This window comes from Canis lupus, chromosome 18 (assembly GCF_003254725.2).
Source record: "Canis lupus dingo isolate Sandy chromosome 18, ASM325472v2, whole genome shotgun sequence".
Lineage (NCBI taxonomy): Eukaryota > Metazoa > Chordata > Mammalia > Carnivora > Canidae > Canis > Canis lupus.
In genome coordinates this window covers 37398181-37424987 of record NC_064260.1, presented here as the reverse complement: position 1 = coordinate 37424987, position 26807 = coordinate 37398181, and the positions used below count along the sequence as shown (strand labels likewise).

Sequence of the window (26807 nt, the reverse complement as noted above, 5' to 3'; positions counted from 1 at the left end):
GGGTGGCTCAGCACTTGAGCATCTGCCTTTGGCTCAAGACGTGATCCCGGGGTCCCGGGTCCAGGCTTCCTGCATGGAGCCTGCTTCTCCCCCTGCCTGTGTCTCTGTCTCTGTCTCTCTCATGAATAAATAAATAAAATATTTATAAATACATATATATATATATATTTCTTGCAGGGCTGGTTTAGTAATCAGAAACTTCTTTAGCTTTTGTTTCTCTGGGAAACTCTTTATCTCTCTTTCTATTCTGAATGATAGCCTTGTTTGGGTAGAGTATTCTTGGCTGCAGATTTTTCCCATTCAGTATGTTGAATATATCATGTGACTCCCTTCTTTTAAAAGTTAGGGACTTTTGTAAGTTAGGGACTTCTTTTATCGGCTTTTAGGGTTTTTTATTTATTTCTATATTTTGCAAATGTAATTAAAATTTTTCTTGGTATTAGATTGCTTTTGTTGATTTTGATGGGAGTACTCTGCGCCTCCTGGTTTTGGATGTCAGTTTCCCTCAAAGATTAGGGAAGCTTTCAGTTATTATTTCCTCAAATAAACATTCTCCACCTTTTCTCTATCTTCTTCTTATTGGACCCCTGTGATATGCATCTGATTACATTTGATACAGTCACTGAGTTCCCTGAGTCTATTCTCAGGAGACATAATTCTTCTTTCTTCTTTTGTTCAGCTTCATTGTTTTCTATATTTCTATCTTCTATATCACTTACTTATCCCTCTGCTTCTTCTATCCTTGTGGTCATTACACCCACCCTGTCTGTTTCAAATCTCAGTTTTTGCAATTTTCATTTATGGCTGTTTTTAACTATTTTTATCTCTGTAGGAAGGGTCTCCATGATGTCTCCATGCTTTTCTCAAGCCCAGCAAATATCCTTATGATTTTTGCTTTAAATCTTCCATCAGGCATATTACTTATATTTATTTCACTTAGATCTCTGGCTATTACCTTCTCTTGTCCTTTCTTTTGGGATGAATCCCTTCATCTTGGCATTCTGTCTAAGTTTTAGAAAAGTCTGTTATGTTTTCTGCTCCTAAGAGATTATAATGGCTTTGTGAAGAAGAAGTCATATAGTGTTCAATGCCTGGTGCTTCAGGGAGTGTTTCTGGTGTGTGCTGAGTGAACTCTGTGCTGTGTTTTGGCTGCTCTGGTGCCATTTGTCACAGAGGCCCTCCTTGCCTGCAGTGGGCAGTGAGGCAGCGTTTGGACCTTGACTAGAATGTGGTGAACTTTAATTAAGTGTGCTCTGGCCTGCTTGTTTTAAATAAGACCTGATGCTGCTTCCACTAGAACTGAAGCCTTGCAGAACTCTCTGGTCAGTACACATGTTGCATGTGTGTTGGTCTCCTGGGAAAGGGCACACTGTGCTGGGACTTAGGCACCCCTGCCTGAGAATAGTACCAGCAGAGCACGGGAGGGGGTGGTAGATTTGGTGTTAAACAGGTTAAACAGCCACCATTGGTGTGCTATTTATTGAAGCTGCTTTATGATGAGGGACGGTGGAGGGAAATGGGACTAACCAGCTCTTTTGTCTCCTAAAAGGGGTCTCCATGCTTGTTGCTCTCAGGGAAATAGTCCCAAAAGAGTGAATAATTTCTTCTCATGTGTCCCAGGCATTCTTCAGATTGCTGTTTTCACACTGTACATCTCCAGGATTATATGCCTGGGCTCTATCCCAGCTTAGCCTGCTGACTTTTAAAACTCCAAATTTTAGGGACCTGGTATAGCAGGGACCTGTGCTGGTCTTCTGGGGGAGGGTCTCAACATGCTGGAACTGATGTAAGTTTGACCCAGCAGGGTAGTTGACCCAGAGTGCAGCAGCATGGGATTTAGAGCAAAGCAGCCTAAAGAGCTAGTGTTCGGGTTAGTGGCCCCAGCAGCTGTTTCTGCACCCATACTGAGAGGCGAGGAAGGTAAATGGCACACGTTGGCTCTTTTGTCCCTGAAGAGACATCTCTGCAAATGCCACCTCTCACAGATGCACTCCAGGAAGAGCAAACAGTGCTTCCCCATGCACCTTAAATGATCCTCAGAGACTGAGCCCCACTGGTTGCAAACCTCGTGAAAATCAACCCCTCTCATTTTCCCAGTCATGGTTTTGTAGAAGTGTTCTCCTTGTACATTCCCATGTGCTTCTCTCTCTGTCTCTGTCTCTCACTCTCTATCTCTCTCCCTCTCTCTCTCTTCCCTTTGTGACCAGGGTTCCCTCCCCTCTGCAGCTCCCACAATCCATTTCTCCCTCAAACCACATATCTGTACTTCCTACCATCCTCAATGTGACCTCTTCTCTCCTTCAAGTTGTGCAGTTTGTCCTGTCAGTCCTCAGGTCAATTTCTTGGTTGTTCAGAATGACTTGATACTTATCTGGCTGTGTTTAAGGGATGAGACAAGCCTAGGATCCTCCTACTATCCTGCCATCTTAGCTCCTCTCAAGTCTCTAAATTTATTGACTCTGTCTATTCTCTTTCATTCTTCCATGCAAACTGGCCAGTTGTTTTGTGAGCTCATCTCTTTTGTGTAGAACAACAACTAACTCATGCTACAAGAATTCCATTTATCCACATAATCTCCCTTCCAAGGTTTTTTAAAGATTTATTATTTATTCATGATAGACACAGAGAAAAATAGACAGAAACATAGGCAGAGGGAGAAGCAGGCTCCTCTCAAGAAGCCCCATGTGGGACTCAATCCCAGATCCCAGGATCACTCTCCAAGCCAAAGGTAGACACTCAACCGTTGAGCCACCCAGGTTTCCCCTCCCTTCCAAGTTATCACAGGTGACAGTCATATCAAATGTTTTATGTGCCAAACATAAATTGCTATCCTTCCAGTTGTCAATAACATACTGCTTGATAATTACTGCTTGGCCCTGAAGAAACTTACAAATGTTAATTCTTAATTTTTTTAATAGCATACTACTGCCTGTACACATTTCTATGACATTATGATGCACTGAGTATATGCAAACAATCCAAAACAAATTTATTTCTTGTTAACATTACATATTCATCTTGTGTCAGCTAGGGGTTCTCATCCTGCATCATCATCTTATTCCTTACAAGCCAACCACTAATGAAAGCACTGGGAAATAAAAAGGTAAAAAAATCACACTCATATATATAGCCTCTACCTAGATGTGGGATATGTCACATCTACTCACACTTCATTTGCCATAACAAGTCACATGCCCAAGCCAGACTCCAAAGGGAGGAAGTTAAATCCTCTCTCAGGGAATAGAGGGGAAGCAAATATTTGTGAAAACCTATACAATCTATTACAAGGATTATTAAGTACTGTTAAAGCAATTTTTCATACACCGTTCTGTATTTTTTGTGTCCTAAGCCCTAAAAGGTACCCCGTAATCAATAATTCTATGAAAATATTCTCTTCTTCCATCTGCTTGAGGCATTTTCGATTTCCTTACTCCTTAAGCTGTAGATCAATAGATTTAACATAGGAATCACCAAGCATATACAACAGATTAAAGCTTATTTTGGCTCAGAAAATCATCAGAACTAGGGCACAAATAGACAAAGGTGCTGGAGCCATAAAAAAGAGTCACAGCTGTCAGTGAGAAGCATGATTGTTGAAGGCCTTGGATCTGCTTCAGCTGATGTGATCTCCAAAATGGTAGCAACAATATAACCATAGGATATCATGATAACCAAGACAGATGTGAGTCCAAAGATCACTGTGAGCACAGAGGTCATGAGTTGAAAGAAAAATGTGTCAGAGCAGGATAGGATCGGCGGTTGGGGAAGATCACAGAAGAAATGATTGATGACATTTGGCCCACAGAAATGGAGCTGAAGTAGGGCATACAGTTGGATAAATGAGCCTAAGAATCCAGTTATACAAGATCCTGCCACCATCTGCACACAGAGGGTGGGTGACATGATGGCAGTACAGAGCAGAGGATTACAAATGGTAGCACATTGGTCATAACCCATAGCTGCCAGGAGACAGCACTCAGTCAGACCCAGGCTAGAGAAGAAGTGCTGCGTTGTCCACCCCAGACAGGAGATGGATTTCTGCTTCTTCAAGAAATCAGAGAGCATCTTGGAACTTGTGGAGGAAACGTAACAAATGCCTAAGAAGGCAAGCTTATTGATAAAGAAATCCACGGGGGTGTGCAGGTAGGATTCCATCTTGATCAGGGTGATGAGATCCACACTCCAGGACACTGTCATGAGGTGGATGCCTAGGAATATTGAAAAGACGGTGACGTCACATCTTGGAAATTCAGAGAATCTCAATAAGATAAACCTGGTAACTATAGTGCTGTTTCTTCCTTCCGTCATTGCCATAGTACTTCTGAGATATGAAGGAGACTAGTAAAAGAAATCTCTTATTATTCCAGTATCCTCAGGCTATTAAAATTACATGCATGATGTTATTTCTCTATTCAGCCCCCTAGCTTAAATGAGTGCCCTGTAAATAATATAACAAAGAAAAAAAAAAGAAACTTCCCACAGGTATTCTATTTTTATTTGTTTTTAGGAATATTTTTATTAACCTACATCTGCAAAAAAATTCATACAAGAGTAGATATTCACCTATGATAAGAAAACAATGTATTCTAGTGGGGTGTCTGTGTGGCTCAGTCAGTTAAGCCTCTAACTCTTGATTTTGGCTCAGGTCATGATCTTGGAGTTGTGAGATCAAGCCCTGCATTAGGTTCAGAACTCAGTAGGGAGTCGGCTTGAGACTCACTCCCTCTCTCTCTGTCCCTCCTCCTGCTCTCTCTATCTTAAATAAATCTCTAGAAAAAAAAACAGTATATCTAAAAACACAAACCCCATTGATGACAGATGAATAGGTGGCAGTGGACCAAATGAACCTCAGGCAAGAATTCAAAAGAGAAACTAAATATTATCTTGAGATCATACATGGAGGTCTCATTGCCCAAAGTAGGAACTAAAAATTCTGGATAAATATTTTAGAAATTTGTTCAAATGCATCAGTTAGTTGGTTTTTTTTTTTAAAGGTTAAGTACTATTCAAAACAAATACTAAGTAAAAGAGAACCCAGAGAGGTAGCAGAACAGTGAAACTGGTTTGGTATTGAAGATATTTATCAGGGTGAGACACATGTGCATAGATGTTTTTTAGCTTCATGAGATTCTGGGATCTGTAATAGGGACCCATACAAGTTGGAGATTCTAACAGGAGATTTCCATATAAGTCTGTGGTCCCCAAAGAAATATACCATTAGTTCAAAAGTAGAAGCTCCAATAATCATCATCCCTCAATGCAAAGAAAGTTTTATGTCTAAAACTTGACATTGAGTAGAAAGGATGAAGTTGTTTTAATCTCTCCAAGGAAATTTGTAACTACAATACATTTAACACTTTGGAATGCCTAGTGCAGTCCAATTTCACACAACTTGAAATGCCTGAAAAAGCTCAAATGAGAATTGAATTTCAAGAGATACCAATATTTGATATAGTCAATTCAATAGGCTAGTAAAATTCAATATAGTCAGTCCATAAATCATTTTTATAAGTCAGGCATGAGATAAGCAGTTTGTGGCATATTATAACTCAATTCACACCTTCAGTCAAAGTATTGCTATGAAATACATGATAGCTGAAGTAAACAGTGCTATAGTTGATTTACATTCTGGGGAAATCTTCTCCTGTTGTCATTTGCAGACTGGCACCAGTCCATGGACCTCAACTTTAATAGCAATGTTCTCAGTACTTGACAGAAGTAGATGAAAGTATACTCTGGAGAAACTCACCTTCATCTCAGACTTCAAAGTATTTTCATAGATGGAATTCTAAAAGAATGAACAGCTCAAAATCAAAAATCACTAAGTACAGAAGCACGATGGCACTGAGAGTTAACAAAAATAACAATTAGCAGAAGCATACCAAAGAAAAAGAACCTTAGATGGTTGAACTTATAAGACTCAGAATGGAGGGGAGGGGCAAGATAGCTGAAGAGTAGGGTCCCCAAATCACCTGTCTCCACCAAATCACCTAGAAAACCTTCAAATTATCCTGAAAATCTATGAATTCGGCCTGAGAATTAAAGAGAGACCAGCTGGAATGCTACAGTGAGAAGAGTTCGCGCTTCTATCAAGGTAGGAAGACGGGAAAAAAGAAATAAAGAAACAAAGGCCTCCAAGGGGGAGGGGCCCGCGAGGAGCCGGGCTGAGGCCGGGGCGAGTGTCCCCAGGACAGGAGAGCCCCGTCCCGGAGGAGCAGGAGCTGCACCAACCTTCCCGGGCGGAAAGGGGCTCGCAGGGAGTTGGAGCAGGACCCAGGAGGGCGGGGATGCCCTCGGGCTCCGGGGACACTAACAGACACCTGCGCCCGGGAGAGTGCGCCGAGGTCCCTAAGGGCTGCAGCGCGCACGGCGGGACCCGGAGCAGCTCGGAGGGGCTCGGGCGGCGGCTCCGCGGAGGGGGCTGCGGGGCGGGAGCAGCTCGGGGAGCTCGGGCGGAGGAAGAGGCTCCGCAGAGGGGGCTGCGGGGCGGGAGCAGCTAAGAGGGGCTCGGGCAGAGGAAGAGGCTCCGCAGAGGGGGCTGCGCGGCCCCGGGAGCAGCTCGGAGGGGCTCGGGCAGAGGAAGAGGCTCCGTGCGGAGGGGGCTGCGCGGTTCCAGGAGCAGCTCGGGGGCTCGGGCTGCGGCTCCGCGGAGGGGGCTGCGGGGCGGGAGTGCGAATCCACCAGCGCAGGCTCCCGAGCACAGAGCCCCGGGACACAGCCCAGGATCCCGCCTCCCCCGGGACAGGCAGAGGCCGGGAGGGCCCAGGACAGCAAGGACGCTCCTGCCCCGAGCTGAGCAGATCAGCGGCCCGCCCCGGAGCCTCCAGGCCCTGCACACGGAGAGCTCCGGAGTTCCTGCGGGGGCTGAATCCAGGGCTGCAGAGCTGGCCCCGCCACTAGGGCTGTTGCTCCTGGGGCCTCACGGGGTAAACAACCCCCACTGAGCCCTGCACCAGGCAGGGGCACAGCAGCTCCCCCAACTGCTAACACCTGAAAATCAGCACAGCAGGCCCCTCCCACAGAACACCAGCTAGACTGACTGACAACTTCCAGGGGAAGCCAAGGGACTTAAAGTACACAGAATCAGAAGATATTCCTTCGTGTTTTTTTTTCTTTTTGATTTGTTTCCTTCCCCCACCCCCCTTTTTTCTCCTTTCTTTTTCTTTCTCTTTTTCTTCTTTTTTTTTCCTTTTTTTTTCTTCCTTTTTTTTCTCTTTCTCTTTCCTTTCCTTCTTTCTCTCCTCTCTTTTTCTCCTTTTCCCAATACAACTTGCTTTTGGCCACTCTGCACTGAGCAAAATGACTAGAAGGAAAACCTCACCTCAAAAGAAAGAATCAGAAACAGTCCTCTCTCCCACAGAGTTACAAAATCTGGATTACAATTCAATGTCAGAAAGCCAATTCAGAAGCACTATTATACAGCTACTGGTGGCTCTAGAAAAAAGCATAAAGGACTCAAGAGACTTCATGACTGCAGAATTTAGAGCTAATCAGGCAGAAATTAAAAATCAATTGAAGGAGATGCAATCCAAACTAGAAGTCCTAACCACGAGGGTTAACGAGGTGGAAGAACAAGTGAGTGACATAGAAGACAAGTTGATAGCAAAGAGGGAAACTGAAGAAAAAAGAGACAAACAATTAAAAGACCATGAAGATAGATTAAGGGAAATAAACGACAGCCTGAGGAAGAAAAACCTACGTTTAATTGGTGTTCCCGAGGGCGCCGAAAGGGACAGAGGGCCAGAATATGTATTTGAACAAATTCTAGCTGAAAACTTTCCTAATCTGGGAAGGGAAACAGGCATTCAGATCCAGGAAATAGAGAGATCCCCCCCCTAAAATCAATAAAAACCGTTCAACACCTCGACATTTAATAGTGAAGCTTGCAAATTCCAAAGATAAAGAGAAGATCCTTAAAGCAGCAAGAGACAAGAAATCCCTGACTTTTATGAGTAGGAGTATTAGGGTAACAGCAGACCTCTCCACAGAGACCTGGCAGGCCAGAAAGGGCTGGCAGGATATATTCAGGGTCCTAAATGAGAAGAACATGCAACCAAGAATACTTTATCCAGCAAGACTCTCATTCAAAATGGAAGGAGAGATAAAGAGCTTCCAAGACAGGCAGCAACTAAAAGAATATGTGACCTCCAAACCAGCTCTGCAAGAAATTTTAAGGGGGACTCTTAAAATTCCCCTTTAAGAAGAAGTTCAGTGGAACATTCCACAAAAACAAGGACTGAATAGTTATCATGATGACACTAAATTCATATCTCTCAATAGTAACTCTGAATGTGAACGGGCTTAATGACCCCATCAAAAGGCGCAGGGTTTCAGACTGGATAAAAAAGCAGGACCCACCTATTTGCTGTCTACAAGAGACTCATTTTAGACAGAAGGACACCTACAGCCTGAAAATAAAAGGTTGGAGAACCATTTACCATTCGAATGGTCCTCAAAAGAAAGCAGGGGTAGCCATCCTTATATCAGATAAACTAAAATTTACCCCAAAGACTGTAGTGAGAGATGAAGAGGGACACTATATCATACTTAAAGGATCTATTCAACAAGAGGACTTAACAATCCTCAATATATATGCCCCGAATGTGGGAACTGCCAAATATATAAATCAATTATTAACCAAAGTGAAGAAATACTTAGATAATAATACACTTATACTTGGTGACTTCAATCTAGCTCTTTCTATACTCGATAGGTCTTCTAAACACAACATCTCCAAAGAAACGAGAGCTTTAAATGATACACTGGACCAGATGGATTTCACAGATATCTACAGAACTTTACATCCAAACTCAACTGAATACACATTCTTCTCAAGTGCACATGGAACTTTCTCCAGAATAGACCACATGTTGGGTCACAAATCGGGTCTGAACCGATACCAAAAGATTAGGATTGTCCCCTGCATAATCTCAGACCATAATGCCTTGAAATTAGAACTAAATCACAACAAGAAGTTTGGAAGGACCTCAAACACGTGGAGGTTAAGGACCATCCTGCTAAAAGATGAAAGGGTCAACCAGGAAATTAAGGAAGAATTAAAAAGATTCATGGAAACTAATGAGAATGAAGATACAACCATCCAAAATCTTTGGGATGCAGCAAAAGCAGTCCTAAGGGGGAAATACATCGCAATACAAGCATCCATTCAAAAACTGGAAAGAGGGATCCCTGGGTGGCGCAGCGGTTTGGCGCCTGCCTTTGGCCCAGGGCGCGATCCTGGAGACCCAGGATCGAATCCCACATCAGGCTCCCGGTGCATGGAGCCTGCTTCTCCCTCTGCCTGTGTCTCTGCCTCTCTCTCTCTCTCTCTCTCTCTCTGTGACTATCATAAATAAAAAAAAAATTAAAAAAAAAAAAAAAAAAAAAAAAAAAAAAAAAAAAAACTGGAAAGAACTCAAATACAAAAGCTAACCTTACACATAAAGGAGCTAGAGAAAAAACAGCAAATAGATCCTACACCCAAGAGAAGAAGAGAGTTAATAAAGATTCGAGCAGAACTCAACGAAATCGAGACCAGAAGAACTGTAAAACAGATCAACAGAACCAGGAGTTGGTTCTTTGAAAGAATTAATAAGATAGATAAACCATTAGCCAGCCTTATTAAAAAGAAGAGAGAGAAGACTCAAATTAATAAAATCATGAATGAGAAAGGAGAGATCACTACCAACACCAAGGAAATACAAACGATTTTAAAAACATTACGAACAACTATACACCAATAAATTAGGCAATCTGGAAGAAATGGATACATTTCTGGAAAGCCACAAACTACCAAAACTGGAACAGGAAGAAATAGAAAACCTGAACAGGCCAATAACCAGGGAGGAAATTGAAGCAGTCATCAAAAACCTCCCAAGAAACAAGAGTCCAGGGCCAGATGGCTTCCCAGGGGAATTCTATCAAACGTTTAAAGAAGAAACCATACCTATTCTCCTAAAGCTGTTTGGAAAGATAGAAAGAGATGGAGTACTTCCAAATTCGTTCTATGAGGCCAGCATCACTTTAATTCCAAAACCAGACAAAGACCCCACCAAAAAGGATAATTACAGACCAATATCCCTGATGAACATGGATGCAAAAATTCTCAACAAGATACTAGCCAATAGGATCCAACAGTACATTAAGAAAATTATTCACATGACCAAGTAGGATTTATCCCTGGGACACAAGGCTAGTTCAACACCCGTAAAACAATCAATGTGATTCATCATATCAGCAAGAGAAAAACCAAGAACCATATGATCCTCTCATTAGATGCAGAGAAAGCATTTGACAAAATACAGCATCCATTCCTGATCAAAACTCTTCAGAGTGTAGGGATAGAGGGAACATTCCTCGACATCTTAAAAGCCATCTTTGAAAAGCCCACAGCAAATATCATTCTCAATGGGGAAGCACTAGGAGCCTTTCCCCTAAGATCAGGAACAAGACAGGGATGTCCACTCTCACCACTGCTGTTCAACATAGTACTGGAAGTCCTAGCCTCAGCAATCAGACAACAAAAAGACATTAAAGGCATTCAAATTGGCAAAGAAGAAGTGAAACTCTCCCTCTTCGCCGATGACATGATACAAATGCAAATGACGTATCAGATAAAGGGCTAGTTTCCAAGATCTATAAAGAACTTATGAAACTCAACACCAAAGAAACAAACAATCCAATCATGAAATGGGCAAAAGACATGAACAGAAATCTCACAGAGGAAGACATAGACATGGCCAACATGCATATGAGAAAATGCTCTGCATCACTTGCCATCAGGGAAATACAAATCAAAACTACAATGAGATACCACCTCACACCAGTGAGAATGGGGAAAATTAACAAGGCAGGAAACAACAAATGTTGGAGAGGATGCGGAGAAAAGGGAACCCTCTTACACTGTTGGTGGGAATGTGAACTGGTGCAGCCACTCTGGAAAACTGTGTGGAGGTTCCTCAAAGAGTTAAAAATAGACCTGCCCTACGACCCAGCAATTGCACTGTTGGGGATTTACCCCAAAGATACAGATGCAATGAAACGCCGGGACACCTGCACCCCGATGTTTATAGCAGCAATGGCCACGATAGCCAAACTGTGGAAGGAGCCTCGGTGTCCAACGAAAGATGAATGGATGAAGAAGATGTGGTTTATGTATACAATGGAATATTCCTCAGCTATTAGAAATGACAAATACCCACCATTTGCTTCAACGTGGATGGAAATGGAGGGTATTATGCTGAGTGAAGTAAGTCAGTCGGAGAAGGACAAACATTATATGTTCTCATTCATTTGGGGAATATAAATAATAGTGAAAGGGAATATAAGGGAAGGGAGAAGAAATGTGTGGGAAATATCAGAAAGGGAGACAGAACGTAAAGACTGCTAACTCTGGGAAACGAACTAGGGGTGGTAGAAGGGGAGGAGGGCGGGGGGTGGGAGTGAATGGGTGACGGGCACTGGGGATTATTCTGTATGTTAGTAAATTGAACACCAATAAAAAATAAATTTAAAAAAGACTCAGAATAAAAAATAAGTTGCACAAATTTTAAGAAACACGAACATCTGTACATATAAGTAAAGAGCAAGCGGCTCACAGATGGCTAGTGAGAACACAAAGAGAACTGCCTGACTGTGGGTCTAGGAGAAGTCCCACAAATCTTAGTGGTTAGCAATGCTCTCAGGAAGCGAAATGGGCAGCTTTCCATACCCAGTGTGGCTTTGAAGGATAAAGAGAAGGCATACAATTTTATGACTCTTCTCTTAAGAGGGAACAAAAAGTGTGGAACAAGACTATGCATGTAAAAAAAATCAAAGAAATCTCAGAATCCCTACCAGGGCTGACAAAAGATATTTCTCTCCCAAAGCCAGTCAGTAAAGACTGAAGGAGGTAACTACTTCTTTTTTTATTTAAAATCAATTAGCCAACATATAGTATATCATTAGTTTTAGATGTAGTGTTCAGTAATTTATCAGTTGCGTATAAAACCCAGTGCTCATCATATCACGTGCCCTCCTTAATGCCCATCACCTAGTTACTCCATCACCCCCACCAACTTGCCCTCCAGCAAACCTCAGTTTGTTTCCTATATATAAGAGTTTCTCATGATTTTTCTCCTTCTCTGATGGCTTCCCATTCAGGTTTCTCTCCCTTCCCCTATGATCCTCTGTGCTGTTTCTTATATTCCACATATGAGTGAAACTGTATGATAATTGTCTTTCTCTGATTGACTTATTCACTTAGCGTAATGCCCTATAGTTCCATTCACATCGATGTAAATGGTAGTCATCCTTTCTGATGACTAAGCAATATTCCATTGTATATATAGACCACATCTTTTTTATTCATTTATTTTTCCATGGACATCTCAGCTCTCTCCACGGTTTGGCTATTGTGGACACTGCTACTATGAACATTAGGGTGTAGGCGCCCCTTTGGATATCTACATCCTATCTTTGGGGAAAATGCCCAGTAGTGCATTGCTGGGTCATAGGGTAGCTCTATTTTAACTTCTTGAGGAAGTCCCATACTGTTTTCCAGAGTGCTGCACCATCTTTCATTCCCACCAACAGGGTAAGACAGTTCCCCTCTCTCCGTCTCCTTGCCAACATTTGTTGTTTCCTGTCTTGTCAACTTTAGCCATTCTGACTGGTGTGAGATGGTATCTCATTGTGGTTTTGATTTGTATTTCCCTGATGGCAAGTGATGTGGGGCATTTTTTCATATGTCTGTTGGCCACGTGTATATCTTCTCTGGAGAAATGTTTGCTCATGTTTTCTCTCCACAGGGAGCCACTTCTCCCTCTGCCTATATCTCTGCATCTCTGTGTCTCACCTGAATAAATAAAATCTTTGAAACGAAAAAGCTTCTTTATCCAAAGGCAGTATGAATTTTGTTAGATCCATTCTTCTGCACATTATTAGGGGTTAAGGTTTCGAGAGGACAACTCTGGACAGGACCTCAGCAATACCATCTTTTCTTTTGTAACCTCTTCAAGGCATCTTTGATTTCCTTGTTCCTCAGACTATAAATCAAGGGATTCAACATGGGAATAACCACAGTGTAGAATACTGATGCAAATCTGTCAAAGCTGGAGGAACCACCAGAGCTGGAACTCAAATAGACAAAGATACCTGAGGTATAGAAGAGAGAAACTGCTGTCAGATGAGAAGCACAGGTGTTGAAAGCTTTGGATCTGCCTTTAGCTGAAGTGATTTTCATGATGGACATGACAATAAAGCCATAGGATATCACAATAATAAAGGCATTTATTATCCCAAAGATCATTGTTAATATAGCAGTCAAGAGATTTACAAACAAAGTGTCAGTGCAGGACAGGACTAACAGTTGGGGCATGTCACAGAAGAAGTGGTCGATGACGTTAAGCCCACAGAAATGAAGCTGAAACAAGGCACACAACTCAGATATAGAAGCAGAAAGTGCAGCCAGATAGGATCCCAGCACCATCTGAATACAGAGCGTGGGTGACATGACTGATGAATAGAGAAGTGGATTACAAATGGCAGTGTATCGGTCATAAGCCATGGTTGTCATGAGACAAGACTCACTCAGTCCCATGGTTGAAAAGACAAAGTACTGAACGGCACAACCCACAAAGGTTATGGTTTGTTGCTCTTGGAAAAAGTTGGAGAGCATCTTGGGAGCTGTAGAGGTCACATAGCAGACATCTATGAAGGACAGATTACTGGGGAAGAAGTACATGGGCGTGTGGAGGTGCAAGTCCATCCTTATTAAGATGATGAGGCCCAGGTTCCAAGTCAGAGTCAAAATGTAAATCAGCAGGAATACAGCAAAGAGCACTGCTAGGATTCTGGGGAAATCAGAGAATCCCAAAAGGATGAAATAAGTGATCTCTGTAGTATTTCCTCCCCCAGTCATTGCTCGGTGCTTCTAAAATCAGAAAAGAGAAGAGAAGGCACTGCTGATCCAGGAGAAATGGCAGCATTACAAATCTCATATGTGCCGTAGTTTCCCTCCATGGCATGCAGGGAAAGAAGCAATGCCTCACTGACCTGACAAAAGATCCAGTTTTTCATCTCAAATTGTCAGGAAGTGCCTCTTTGGTTTTTATTTTTTTAAGATATTTGTTTATTTATTTATTTATTTATTTATTTATTTATTTGAGAGACAGAGACTGAGAGTGTGGGTGAAAGGGAGTGAGAGAATCTGCAGCAGACTCCACACTGAGTACAGAGCCCATGTGGGATTTGATCCCGCAACCAGGAGATCATGACTTGAGTCAAAACAGAGATTCAGACACTCAACCAACGAGTCACCCAGGCACCCCGAAAAGTGCCTCTTAAAAGTGCTTCAGGCCCAATTTTTTCATGAGGTCTCTGAAAATTAAGAGATATTTAAAAATTGATTGACAAGTTTTTTTAAAAAGCTATAGAAATCCTGTGGTTCTTATGTATAAAGTATAAATCATTGATTAAAAATGTTTTTTTTATTTTAAATTCAATTAGCCAACATATAGTACATCATTTGTAAAATAATATATTTTTAATTAATTTATTTAATTTTTTAAAACGTTTTATTTATTTATTCACAAGAGACACAGAGAGAGGCAGAGACATAGGTAGAGGGAGAAGCAGGCTCCTCATGGGAAGACTGATGCAGGACTCAATCCCAGGACCCTAGGATCACAATCTGAGCCAAAGGCAGACACTCAACCACTAAGCCACCCAGGGATCCCTTAAATTATACATTTAAAAAAAAAGATTTTATTTATTTATTCATGAGAGACAGAGAGGCAGAAGCAGAAGCAGAGGGAGAAGCAGGCTCCCCATGGGGAACCTGATTCAGAATTTGATCCCAGGACCGCAGGATCATGCTCTGAGCCAAAGGCAGATGCTCAACTGCTCAGCCACCCTGCCATCCCTAAAATAATACATTTTTAAAAGACCTCTGATAATTCAATATATACCTGGAGTTCTATAATAGCAAAGCATAAGTGACATAATTATAGAATAAATATAGAATACCTCTTCTCTACCAGATGATCATCTAGATAGATATCTTAAATTTCTTATCTTACCCATAAGAAAAATTACCCTGTTTATAATAACTTCTCAAAATTTTAACAAAAACTTTTAAACATACATCTCCAAAAATGGCCTGGAAAATTACATCATAGTATGTAATTCTGCTACTATTCTCCTGGGGCACATCATGTGTGCTCAATAAACTTTAGTATAAGTTTTCTTAGGGAAGCCTTCATAAGAACTCTTCTATACAGAGGGCTAACACAACTCACTATTGCCCCCAATTATTGTCTCGATCTTAAAGTATTTTGTTTCTTAGGAAACAGCCTAGTATTGTGGTTAGGGGTTTAGACCTCAGAATTTTAGTTCTGAGCAACATCATCAACATGGCACGATAGGTCATTCCTGACATCAATCCCCTCCCCAGAAGAATAAGTAGAAACTATTCATAGACAAGACAACATTGTGAAAATTGTAGAACATAGAAATGAGGCAGAAAGACTTACCTTGGACTACAGGAACCAAGAAGGACCACACAGAAGGGTGGATGTCAGCCACACTCTGATTGTATTGCCACTCTCCCACGCTGGCACAATGCCACACCAACAGTGTAGGGTCCCTTTAGCCTGTGGTTTCCACAGTAGAAAAAAAGAGTTCCTCCCAAGGTGGATATCCAGTTCCCTGAGAATTGTAGGTTACTTCTTGGGATGTCCAATCTGGTCTCGCCTCTTGGGAGTCACAGGAGAATCTGTGGGGTTTGACCACTGGGATGGAGAAGGGGCAGGACTTACGGCAACCAATGTTCAGATCTTAGCCAACAGCATTCCTACTTGCATTGGCCCCAAGTAGAAATCCCAACCAGAGGTTCTGTCCATCTGCAGAGCCTGGATGGTGACCCCATCTGACCACCAGGGAATTTAGTGGGCAGTTCTGCCTAACTTAGGATCTGAGATAGCAAGCTTTCTCACTTGGAGCCTGTCTGTCACTCCGCACAGGCAGGAAACTCATTCATACACCCATCCACTGTGAGCGTATCCCCTGAAGCCCAGCCCAACCAGGAACCCTGGCCAGAGCACCTAGAAAGGAACATAGTCCATTAGCCAGCAGTGCTGCTCAGCTGCAGAGCCAGGACACTGGCCTCATTGGTCCGGAGAACTCAGCACACAGTCCTGCCTGAGAACCTCAAACAATGAGCCTTGTTGACTTCAGAGCCTGTCTCCACCCTATCCACGCCAGGGAAAACCAATCCACAGCCCCACCAACTGCTGAGTATATCCCCCAGCACCACCCAGATAAGAAGCCTGGCCAGAGCTCCTGGGAAGCTATCAAACCCAGGAGCACTCTAGCAGAGAGTCCAGTCAGTGGCTTTATACATTTAGACACAGCCCAGAAACAGAATCATGCATATAGAGTCAACAAATATTTGATAAGAGAGTCTAAAATACTTAACGGGGAAAGGACAGTCTCTTTCATAAATGGTGTTGGGAAAATTGGATATTCAAAATAAACAAGAGAGATTATATCAAACTAAAAAGCTTCCACACAGCAAAAGAAGTGATAAGCAAAGTGAAAAGTTAACCTATGGAATGGGAGAAAATATTTTCAAATCACATATCTGATAAGAAGTTAATATCCATGGCCTGGGTAGCTCAATGGTTAAGCACCTGACTCTTGGTTTTCAGCTCAGGTCATGATCTCAGGGTCTTGGGATCAAGTCCTTTATTGGGTTCTGCACTCAGCACAGAGCTGACTTGGGATTCTTGGGATGATATCCCTCTTCCTCTCCTTCCCCCTCTTTTCATCCCCCCACTCTCTATGTCTCCCTCCCTCTCAAATAAGTAAGTTTTTAAAAAAAATTTTAAAAAGAGGTTAATATCCAAAATACAAAACAAACCCAAACAACTTAATAGTAAGAAAATAAATGGTCCAATTAAAAATTGGGCATAGGAGGGACACCTGGGTGGTTGAGTGGTTGAGTGTCTGCCTTTGGCTCAGGGTGTAATCCCAGGGTCTTGGGATGGAGTCCCACATCAGGCTCCCCTCAGGGAGCCTGCTTCTCCCTCTGCCTGTGTTTCTGCCTCTCTCTCTCTCTCTCCCTCTCTGTGTCTCTCATAAATAAATAAATAAAATATTTTTTAAAAAGATTTTATAAAAAATATTTGCTTCGACGTGGATGGAACTGGAGGGTATTATGCTGAGTGAAAGAAGTCAATTGGAAAAGGACAAATATTATATGGTCTCATTCATTTGGGGAATATAAAAATTAGTGAAAGGGAATAAAGGGAAAGGAGAGAAAATGAGTGAAAATATCAGTGAGGGTGAGAAAACATGAGAGACACCTAACTCTGGGAAATGAACAAGGGGTGGTGGAAGGGGAACTGGGTGGTGGGTTGGGGTGACTGGTGACAGGCAATGAGGGAGGCTTGGCAGGATGAGCACTAGGTGTTATGCTATATGTTGGCAAATTGAACTGCAAAAAAAATTTAAATATATATATTCAATATTATATAGATGAATATAATTTAGGCATGAAAAAAAAGGAAATTCTGGCATCTGTGCAACCTGAATAATCCTTGCGAGCACTATGCTAAGTGAGATCAGTTAGATCAAGAAAGACAAACATCATATGATCTCACTATGAGATATGTGAAATCTAAAAAAACTGAACTCATTGAAACAGAGATCAGATTTATGGTTGCCTGAGGCAGAGGGCAGGGGATGGGGGAATTGGGTGTGGTCAACACTTCCAGTTATAAGAAATAAGCTCTGGAAGTGTAATGTGCAACACGATGACTAGAGTTAACAATACTATATTGTGTGTTTGAAAGTTGCTGAGAGAGTAGATCTCAAAAGTTCATATCACAAGAAAGAAACTGCAAAGTGATGAATGTTAACTAATCTTCTGTGGTAATCATTTTGTAAATATATACATATATCAGATCATTATATTGTACTCCTCAAATGTATACAATGTATTATGTCAATTCTATCTCAATAAAGTGGAAAAAAGAGTTTTAATTCTAATACCATCTCACTCTAAGAACTTGTTCCAGTGGCTTAAACACATTAGATATTATTTACTCATAAAGGGAGGACAGTAAGGACCCCCGAACTATAAGCTTTATAAGACAGTTATCTGAGGAAATTCATGCACATGTTGAGCATGCAATCAAATACACATTAATTGTTCGATACATATTGGGTATTACTATCATTGATTGCTTAAAATAACCATGAATGGCAGCTATGCCTGTGGAGGGGCATGCCAGGGATACTAGAGTTTTATGGGTTAATTTGGGAAAATTTCTGAGACCTCATCAGTCCTGCAGACAGTCAGGCATCCTTGCCTCTAGGCAATATAGACTCAGACCTTATGTAGAAGCAAGTCAGAGCACCTGGGTTAATTATTACATTGTCTTGAGTTAAACCAGGTAAATTATTTTCTATTTAGTTTTATTGAGTTCAAATAGATTTGGTCAAATGACAACTAGCATCAAGCTATTATTATGGGCCTTGATGTCAATAATCTATCAAAGTGTATCTTTTCAGTAACTAAATGCTACAAAGGTATATTTCGTATTTTTGGATGATATAGTTAGCATGCTAGAACTAACAGATTTGTAATGGATACCACCTACTGGCTGCACTACATACCCAAACTGTCCTTGCTTGAGATGAAATAATAAGTTAAGAACAGCCAAAAATTGTGGGTAAAAATCAAGAATTAAAAAGGACTTGAACTTTCAGATACTAAAAAGTATTATAAACATGGATAATTCATTATTCTTATAAAAACAGACATATCAAAAGAACAAATAAATATTTAAGAATAAATTTAAATAGGGGCACCTGGGTGGCTCAGTGGTTGAGCATCTGCCATTGGCTCAAGTCGTGATCCCGGGGTCCTGGGATGGAGTCCTGCATCAGGCTCCCTACAGGGAGCCTGCTTCTCCTTCTGTCTATGTTTCTGTCCCTCTCTCTGTATCTCTTATGAATAAATTAAAATCTTTAAAAAAAGAATAAATTTAAATATTGGTAAAAATTTAACATATGACCAAATTAGTATTTTTTCAAATTTGGAAAGTAGGTTTTCTTTTTCTGTTTTTAAACTAACATTTATTTTTATTTATCTCCTATTTTATTAAGTAATCTCTACACCTAACATGCAACTCAGACACACAACCCCAACACCAAGAGTTGCACAGTCTACTAATGAGCAAGCCTGGTGCCCCACAAAATTAATATGTTAAATTGATAGAGAAAGGATAAACTCTACCATTAATGATCTGTGAGACCTGGCTCATTATACATAAAAAGAATCAATGAATGAATGAATGAATGAGTAAATATTCATATAATCTTGGTATGGGAGAGAAATTTTTTTTTTTTGGGAGAGAAATTTTTGAAATCTAACACCAAAACCAAAAACTCTGAGAAAAAAATATGGCAACTTAGAACTTGCATATGGTTGAAAACCCATTACATAAAATACTTTTCAAATACAACTGATAAACTGAGAAAAACATTCAGAAAATATGAAAAAGACAATATGCATATGCCTTCACCATAAAAAAACATTAATAGGAGGGATGGGCATTCACATATATGGCTGATGAATGTGCACAAAATAGTTCTACCATTCTGTAGAAAAGAAATCGCTTTATATAATATCTTTGTCTCTGTCTCTCACTCTCACACACGTAAGACAATTATAAATGTCAAGTGTAATGACTGGCATGCCTTTGATTTCCTTCTTCAAACATCTCCATATTTGATCAATTTCTGACAACTCCTGTATTTATAGGAAGAAAAAGTTGTTAAGATATATAAATCCTCCATAGTAAGCACAGAGTGAGATGGAAAGGGAGAGGGAAGGGGAAATAAAGAAGAGAGACACTAACAGACCAAACAGGCTCTCAGAATTTCCTGGCTTCTACCAGTGTCTCTATCACCCTTAGCAAGTCATTAGCCCCTCTGTGCCTCAGTTGCCTCATCTATAAACGGGGCTGATAGTGCTTACTACTATCAGAAGGTGGCTGCAAGGATTGAATGATGTAAAAAGCTTAAAACAGTAAGGGCTCAGTAAATGTTAGCCTTTATCATCCCCATTATTATTCCTCTCTTTCAAGAAAAATAAGGCAAACAACTGCGGAAATATCAAAGAGCTCTGCACATAATTATCTTCTAAATTAGATAGTCTCTAAGCCTAGAGGCAAAAATATAGTTAATCAATGACTATTTCTGTGTTGTATTATTCTGTTATCTCCCAGTCAGCTGGAGTGTAAAGCCCTGATGCCCCTTTTTATGTGTCACCAACAACTACCTTGAGTCAATAATGCTATAAACAGACATGGTCTAGTGGAACGGTTTCACTACTTAACAAAAACATCCCCAAAATAATCAGTCAATTCAGTGAATATAAGCCAAGAGTCTAATTAATCACTTGCAGTAAAACTCTTCAGTTTCTTATTATATTCTGGTGACAGAAGCAGGCAGAAGTAAAGGTATTTTATATAACTCATCACTCCCAAAAATTAAGGAATTGGGGATTGTTTTACTAATTCATGATAAAATATATCTGTTAAACTTTGGTAAGCTACAGGAAAGGGGGAAAAATTCATTCCTTGGTTAAGTTTTTGCATGTGTTGACCATTTTCCAAGACAATTTAAAGAAAAAGTGACTGATGTAAATATTAATTGGAGAATTTACTATTTGCATCTAGCTAATCAAAACCTTTCCAATTCTGACTACCAAGGATATGGCCAGTTAGTAAGGTTGAACAGAGTAAAAAATCAGGTAAAGAAAAGCCAATATGTTTCAATGAAGAACAATGTGAGTAAAGAAAATGTTAAAAGAGGCAGACCGGCAATGCCTTGAAGTGAGGTATCTCCAATATCTGTGTTATGCACACTAGTACCTCTAGACCCACAGAGTCTCCAGAGAGAACCATGGAAAATTATTTGAAGTATTTAAAAAGGCCAATGGAATTGTACGTGAGTACTTTCTAATATCATTATTTAGTAACCAACATGCCCTTTGCTGCTCAGAAATTATTAATCAAGACTATATATTAACATGGAAATCAAATCAATTAATTAATTATTATAACAACAGACTCTTTAAACAAAAGAAAATTCAGAAAAGTCTTTGGGATGGATACAGTTAGAAAATCTAGACAAGAATGTGGTATCTTAGGAAATTCCCCTTAAGTTAGTAAATCATTATTTTTAATTCAGTGCTCAATCATTCAATTCTAAAATTTGTTAGGCTTTATAAACATTGTCTCAATAGGTTCTAAATAATCCCATTATCCTTCATTTTAAAAGTGAAAAAAAAAAACAGAAAGTAATGGAGCTCAAGAACACACCCTTAAGTAATTGCAGAACTAGAATTCAACATTCATCCCTCACCCCAGAATAATCCCTGAAATTTTAGAGATTCATCTTCTCAATGAAGGTCAGAGAACTTGGGTAAGGAGCAAGAGAACCCAAGGAAGAGCCCACAGTGGAGAGTGTGGGAGTGAGAAAGAGGTGAAGAATGAGAGAGACTGTGGACCATAAACCTTGCTGCACACAGGTCCTACTGGAAGAATCACATCGCTTTAAGATAACAGAATCCACTGTTCTCACTAAATCTTGCCCTCTCACCTGACCCAGATTCCCCAAGAAGAAAGACCTCTTGCCAAAAGCTGAAATTGCTTCTGGCAATTCAAATTGTTTTCCAAAAGAATTTTCCAGGTAGGCCCTATTGTTCTCCAAGATGGGAGCCTTTGGCCATCAAACTGGCTATCCACTCAGAGCAAGAGAGATGCCCACAACTGAGATCCTCTTAAATGTGTTATTGTTGAGGGCACAGGTAAGAGGAGAAAAGACAGTTAGAGGAAGAAAACCCTCTAGATACTTATCCTCTTGAGTCATGGTTGTCATGGAGTATTTGTCCTGCTAATTTCATGCCCCACTTTGCCATGTCCCTTCAGGATCCATTCTGCACTTTCTCTATAGTCCAATCATGTTTTCATAATTATAGCTTTTCTATTAGAAACTTAAAAGTCTTTAGGGCTGGAAAGGACCTAGGGATCATCTAGTCCAACATCTTCAATTACCAGGTGAGGAACCTAAAGCCAGGGTTGCTAAAAGATTTGCCCGAGATGATACTGGTAAAACACTAGCTGGTAAAATACCTTAATTAAAATAAATTAGATATCTGAACATTTCCCCATGTACGAAGCACTTGCATTATAGGTATATACTTACATACATTTTCTCAAATATGTGACCAGATCCAATCATCACAGCTGCCTGTGAGGCAGACATCGCAGTATTTCCTATGCATAAGTGAGGAAGTTGAGGCAATAAGGGACAATAAAACGAATTCATGACAGAGCCATGATTTATTATGGCTACAACCTGAGGCATTGGTAGCACCATTCTGGGTACAATTGTGACCCTTCCACTTGGTGACTTGCGTGTGACCTTGAACAAATTAACCTCTCCCAGCCTCAGGATTATCATTCAAATGGGGTGACAGTAGTAGCTACTTCATAGAGTAGGTCTTCACAGAGAGAAACAAACTGGATAATGCTTTTAAAGCACTTACCAGGGGATATAGTACAAGCACACCTTCTGTTAATAGTAGGTGTACTTTCTATGTTCTGATTTGGAGTTCTTGCCAACATTTTATGCTGCATTACTAATCCTTCACTAAAAATATCTACTTAGCATCATTCCCACAAACATTTTTGCTCATCTGTTTCTTGTTCTTTAGAAATGAAACTCATCTACCCTGCCAGTTACTAGGGATACAGGGATGTTTTAGATAAGGTCTCATTCTTGGTTTGACCTATTTCAACTATTCTCACTTCTAGGGAGAAAGGGGTGGGTGGGCAATGTGTTAATTATTTAACTCTTGCTGATAGGTTAGTATATATCCCCTGATAAGAACTGTAGTAACTTAATCCTTAAACTGGGATGTCTGGGTGGCTCAACGGTTGAGTGTCTGCCTTGTTCTCAGGGCATGATTTCAGGATCCGGGATCGAGTTCCACTTTTGGCTCCTCGTGGGAAGCCTGCTTCTCCCTCTGCCTATGTCTCTGCCTCTCTCTTTCTGTCTGTGTCTCTTATGAATAAATAAATGATATATTTTTTAAAATCCTTAAACTGAACAAGTTCTTAAGATAGTTTTTTTAATTTAAATTCAGTTAGCCAACATATAGTATATTAGTTTCAGATCTAGTGTTCAATATTTATCAGTTGCATATGACACCCAGTGTTCGTCACATGACATGCCCTCCATAATGCCCATCACCCAGTTACCTCGTCCCTCCATCCACCTCCCCTCCTGTGACCCTCAGTTTGTTTCCTATAGTTAAGAGTCTCTCATGCTTGTCTCTCTCTCTCATTTCTTCCCAGTTTTCCCTCCCTTCCCCTATGATCTTCAGTGCTGTTTCTTATATTCCGTATATGAGTGAAACCATATGGTAATCATCTTAAAATAGTTTTAAAGGTAAAATACCAAAGTGTAGAATGTGGGCACCATGGCCAAGCAATAGAGGACATACATCTGGTATATAAAAACCTGTAGGTTTCACAAATCACACATTATGAGATTCAAATGAATTGTTGCTCCACTGGGAAGAATGTGGCAGACATCTATGTGCCCGAAGGTTCTATCTGTAATATTTGCAATACAATTTCTCACCTGCCATCTTCATATGGTGATCGAAAAAAATAAAATCTGTGATGTAACTATATAAATGTACTGTATAAATAGTAATGTAATATGTATGAAATTAGTCCATAAACTCTTGAATAGAAAAAAATGTCTTTAAAAATTTTCTTGAAATTCTCTTAGTTGAAGAATATGTGACCTCCAAACCAGCTCTGCAAGAAATTTTAAGGGGGACTCTTAAAATTCCCCTTTAAGAAGAAGTTCAGTGGAACAGTCCACAAAACCAAAGACTGAATAGATATCATGATGACACTAAACTCATATCTCTCAATAGTAACTCTGAATGTGAACGGGCTTAATGACCCCATCAAAAGGCGCAGGGTTTCAGACTGGATAAAAAAGCAGGACCCATCTATTTGCTGTCTACAAGAGACTCATTTTAGACAGAAGGACACCTACAGCCTGAAAATAAAAGGTTGGAGAACCATTTACCATTCGAATGGTCCTCAAAAGAAAGCAGGGGTAGCCATCCTTATATCAGATAAACTAAAATTTACCCCAAAGACTGTAGTGAGAGATGAAGAGGGACACTATATCATACTTAAAGGATCTATTCAACAAGAGGACTTAACAATCCTCAATTATATGCTCCGAATGTGGGAGCTGCCAAATATATAAATCAATTATTAACCAAAGTGAAGAAATACTTAGATAATAATACACTTATACTTGGTGACTTCAATCTAGCTCTTTCTATACTCGATAGGTCTTCTATGCAAAACATCTCCAAAGAAACGAGAGCTTTAAATGATACACTGGACCAGATGGATTTCACAGATATCTACAGAACTTTACATCCAAACTCAACTGAATACACATTCTTCTCAAGCGCACATGGAACTTTCTCCAGAATAGACCACATATTGGGTCACAAATCGGGTCTGAACCGATACCAAAAGATTGGGATTGTCCCCTGCATATTCTCGGACCATAATGCCTTGAAATTAGAACTAAATCACAACAAGAAGTTTGGAAGGACCTCAAACACGTGGAGGTTAAGGACCATCCTGCTAAAAGATAAAAGGGTCAACCAGGAAATTAAGGAAGAATTAAAAAGATTCATGGAAACTAATGAGAATGAAGATACAACCGTTCAAAATCTTTGGGATGCAGCAAAAGCAGTCCTAAGGGGGAAATACATCGCAATACAAGCATCCATTCAAAAACTGGAAAGAGCTCAAATACAAAAGCTAACCTTACACATAAAGGAGCTAGAGAAAAAACAGCAAATAGATCCTACACCCAAGAGAAGAAGGGAGTTAATAAAGATGCGAGCAGAACTCAACGAAATCGAGACCAGAAGAACTGTGGAACAGATCAACAGAACCAGGAGTTGGTTCTTTGAAAGAATTAATAAGATAGATAAACCATTAGCCAGCCTTATTAAAAAGAAGAGAGAGAAGACTCAAATTAATAAAATCATGAATGAGAAAGGAGAGATCACTACCAACACCAAGGAAATACAAACGATTTTAAAAACATATTATGAACAGCTATACGCCAATAAATTAGGCAATCTAGAAGAAATGGACGCATTCCTGGAAAGCCACAAACTACCAAAACTGGAACAGGAAGAAATAGAAAACCTGAACAGGCCAATAACCAGGGAGGAAATTGAAGCAGTCATCAAAAACCTCCCAAGACACAAGAGTCCAGGGCCAGATGGCTTCCCAGGAGAATTTTATCAAACGTTTAAAGAAGAAATCATACCTATTCTCCTAAAGCTGTTTGGAAAGATAGAAAGAGATGGAGGACTTCCAAATTCGTTCTATGAAGCCAGCATCACCTTAATTCCAAAGCCAGACAAAGACCCCACCAAAAAGGAGAATTACAGACCAATATCCCTGATGAACATGGATGCAAAAATTCTCAACAAGATACTGGCCAATAGGATCCAACAGTACATTAAGAAAATTATTCACCATGACCAAGTAGGATTTATCCCTGGGACACAAGGCTGGTTCAACACCCGTAAAACAATCAATGTGATTCATCATATCAGCAAGAGAAAAACCAAGAACCATATGATCCTCTCATTGGATGCAGAGAAAGCATTTGACAAAATACAGCATCCATTCCTGATTAAAACTCTTCAGAGTGTAGGGATAGAGGGAACATTCCTCGACATCTTAAAAGCCATCTATGAAAAGCCCACAGCAAATATCATTCTCAATGGGGAAGCACTGGGAGCCTTTCCCCTAAGATCAGGAACAAGACAGGGATGTCCACTCTCACCACTGCTATTCAACATAGTACTGGAAGTCCTAGCCTCAGCAATCAGACAACAAAAAGACATTAAAGGCATTCAAATTGGCAAAGAAGAAGTCAAACTCTCTCTCTTCGCCGATGACATGATACTCTACATAGAAAACCCAAAAGTCTCCACCCCAAGATTGCTAGAACTCATACAGCAATTCGGTAGCGTGGCAGGATACAAAATCAATGCCCAGAAGTCAGTGGCATTTCTATACACTAACAATGAGACTGAAGAAAGAGAAATTAAGGAGTCAATCCCATTTACAATTGCACCCAAAAGCATAAGATACCTAGGAATAAACCTCACCAAAGATGTAAAGGATCTATACCCTCAAAACTATAGAACACTTCTGAAAGAAATTGAGGAAGACACAAAGAGATGGAAAAATATTCCATGCTCATGGATTGGCAGAATTAACATTGTGAATATGTCACTGTTACCCAGGGCAATATACACGTTTAATGCAATCCCTATCAAAATACCATGGACTTTCTTCAGAGAGTTAGAACAAATTATTTTAAGATTTGTGTGGAATCAGAAAAGACCCCGAATAGCCAGGGGAATTTTAAAAAAGAAAACCATATCTGGGGGCATCACAATGCCAGATTTCAGGTTGTACTACAAAGCTGTGGTCATCAAGACAGTGTGGTACTGGCACAAAACAGACACATAGATCAATGGAACAGAATAGAGAATCCAGAAGTGGACCCTGAACTTTATGGGCAACTAATATTCGATAAAGGAGGAAAGACTATCCATTGGAAGAAAGAGAGTCTCTTCAATAAATGGTGCTGGGAAAATTGGACATCCACATGCA

The 26807-nt window shown here is 40.4% G+C and overlaps 1 protein-coding gene and 1 pseudogene across 1 annotated transcript; both read right to left on the bottom strand.

Annotated features, from left to right (window-relative positions):
- Positions 1–2626: 2626 nt before the first annotated feature.
- LOC112663721 (olfactory receptor 1440-like) lies at positions 2627–4308 on the bottom strand (annotated as a pseudogene).
- Positions 4309–12929: 8621 nt separating this feature from the next.
- Positions 12930–13900, bottom strand: LOC112663723 (olfactory receptor 5AN1-like). Its single transcript, XM_049096758.1, has one exon. The coding sequence runs from the start codon at positions 13898–13900 to the stop codon at positions 12962–12964; it is 939 nt and encodes a 312-aa protein (XP_048952715.1). The 3' UTR covers positions 12930–12961.
- Between the last annotated feature and the right edge of the window lie 12907 nt (positions 13901–26807).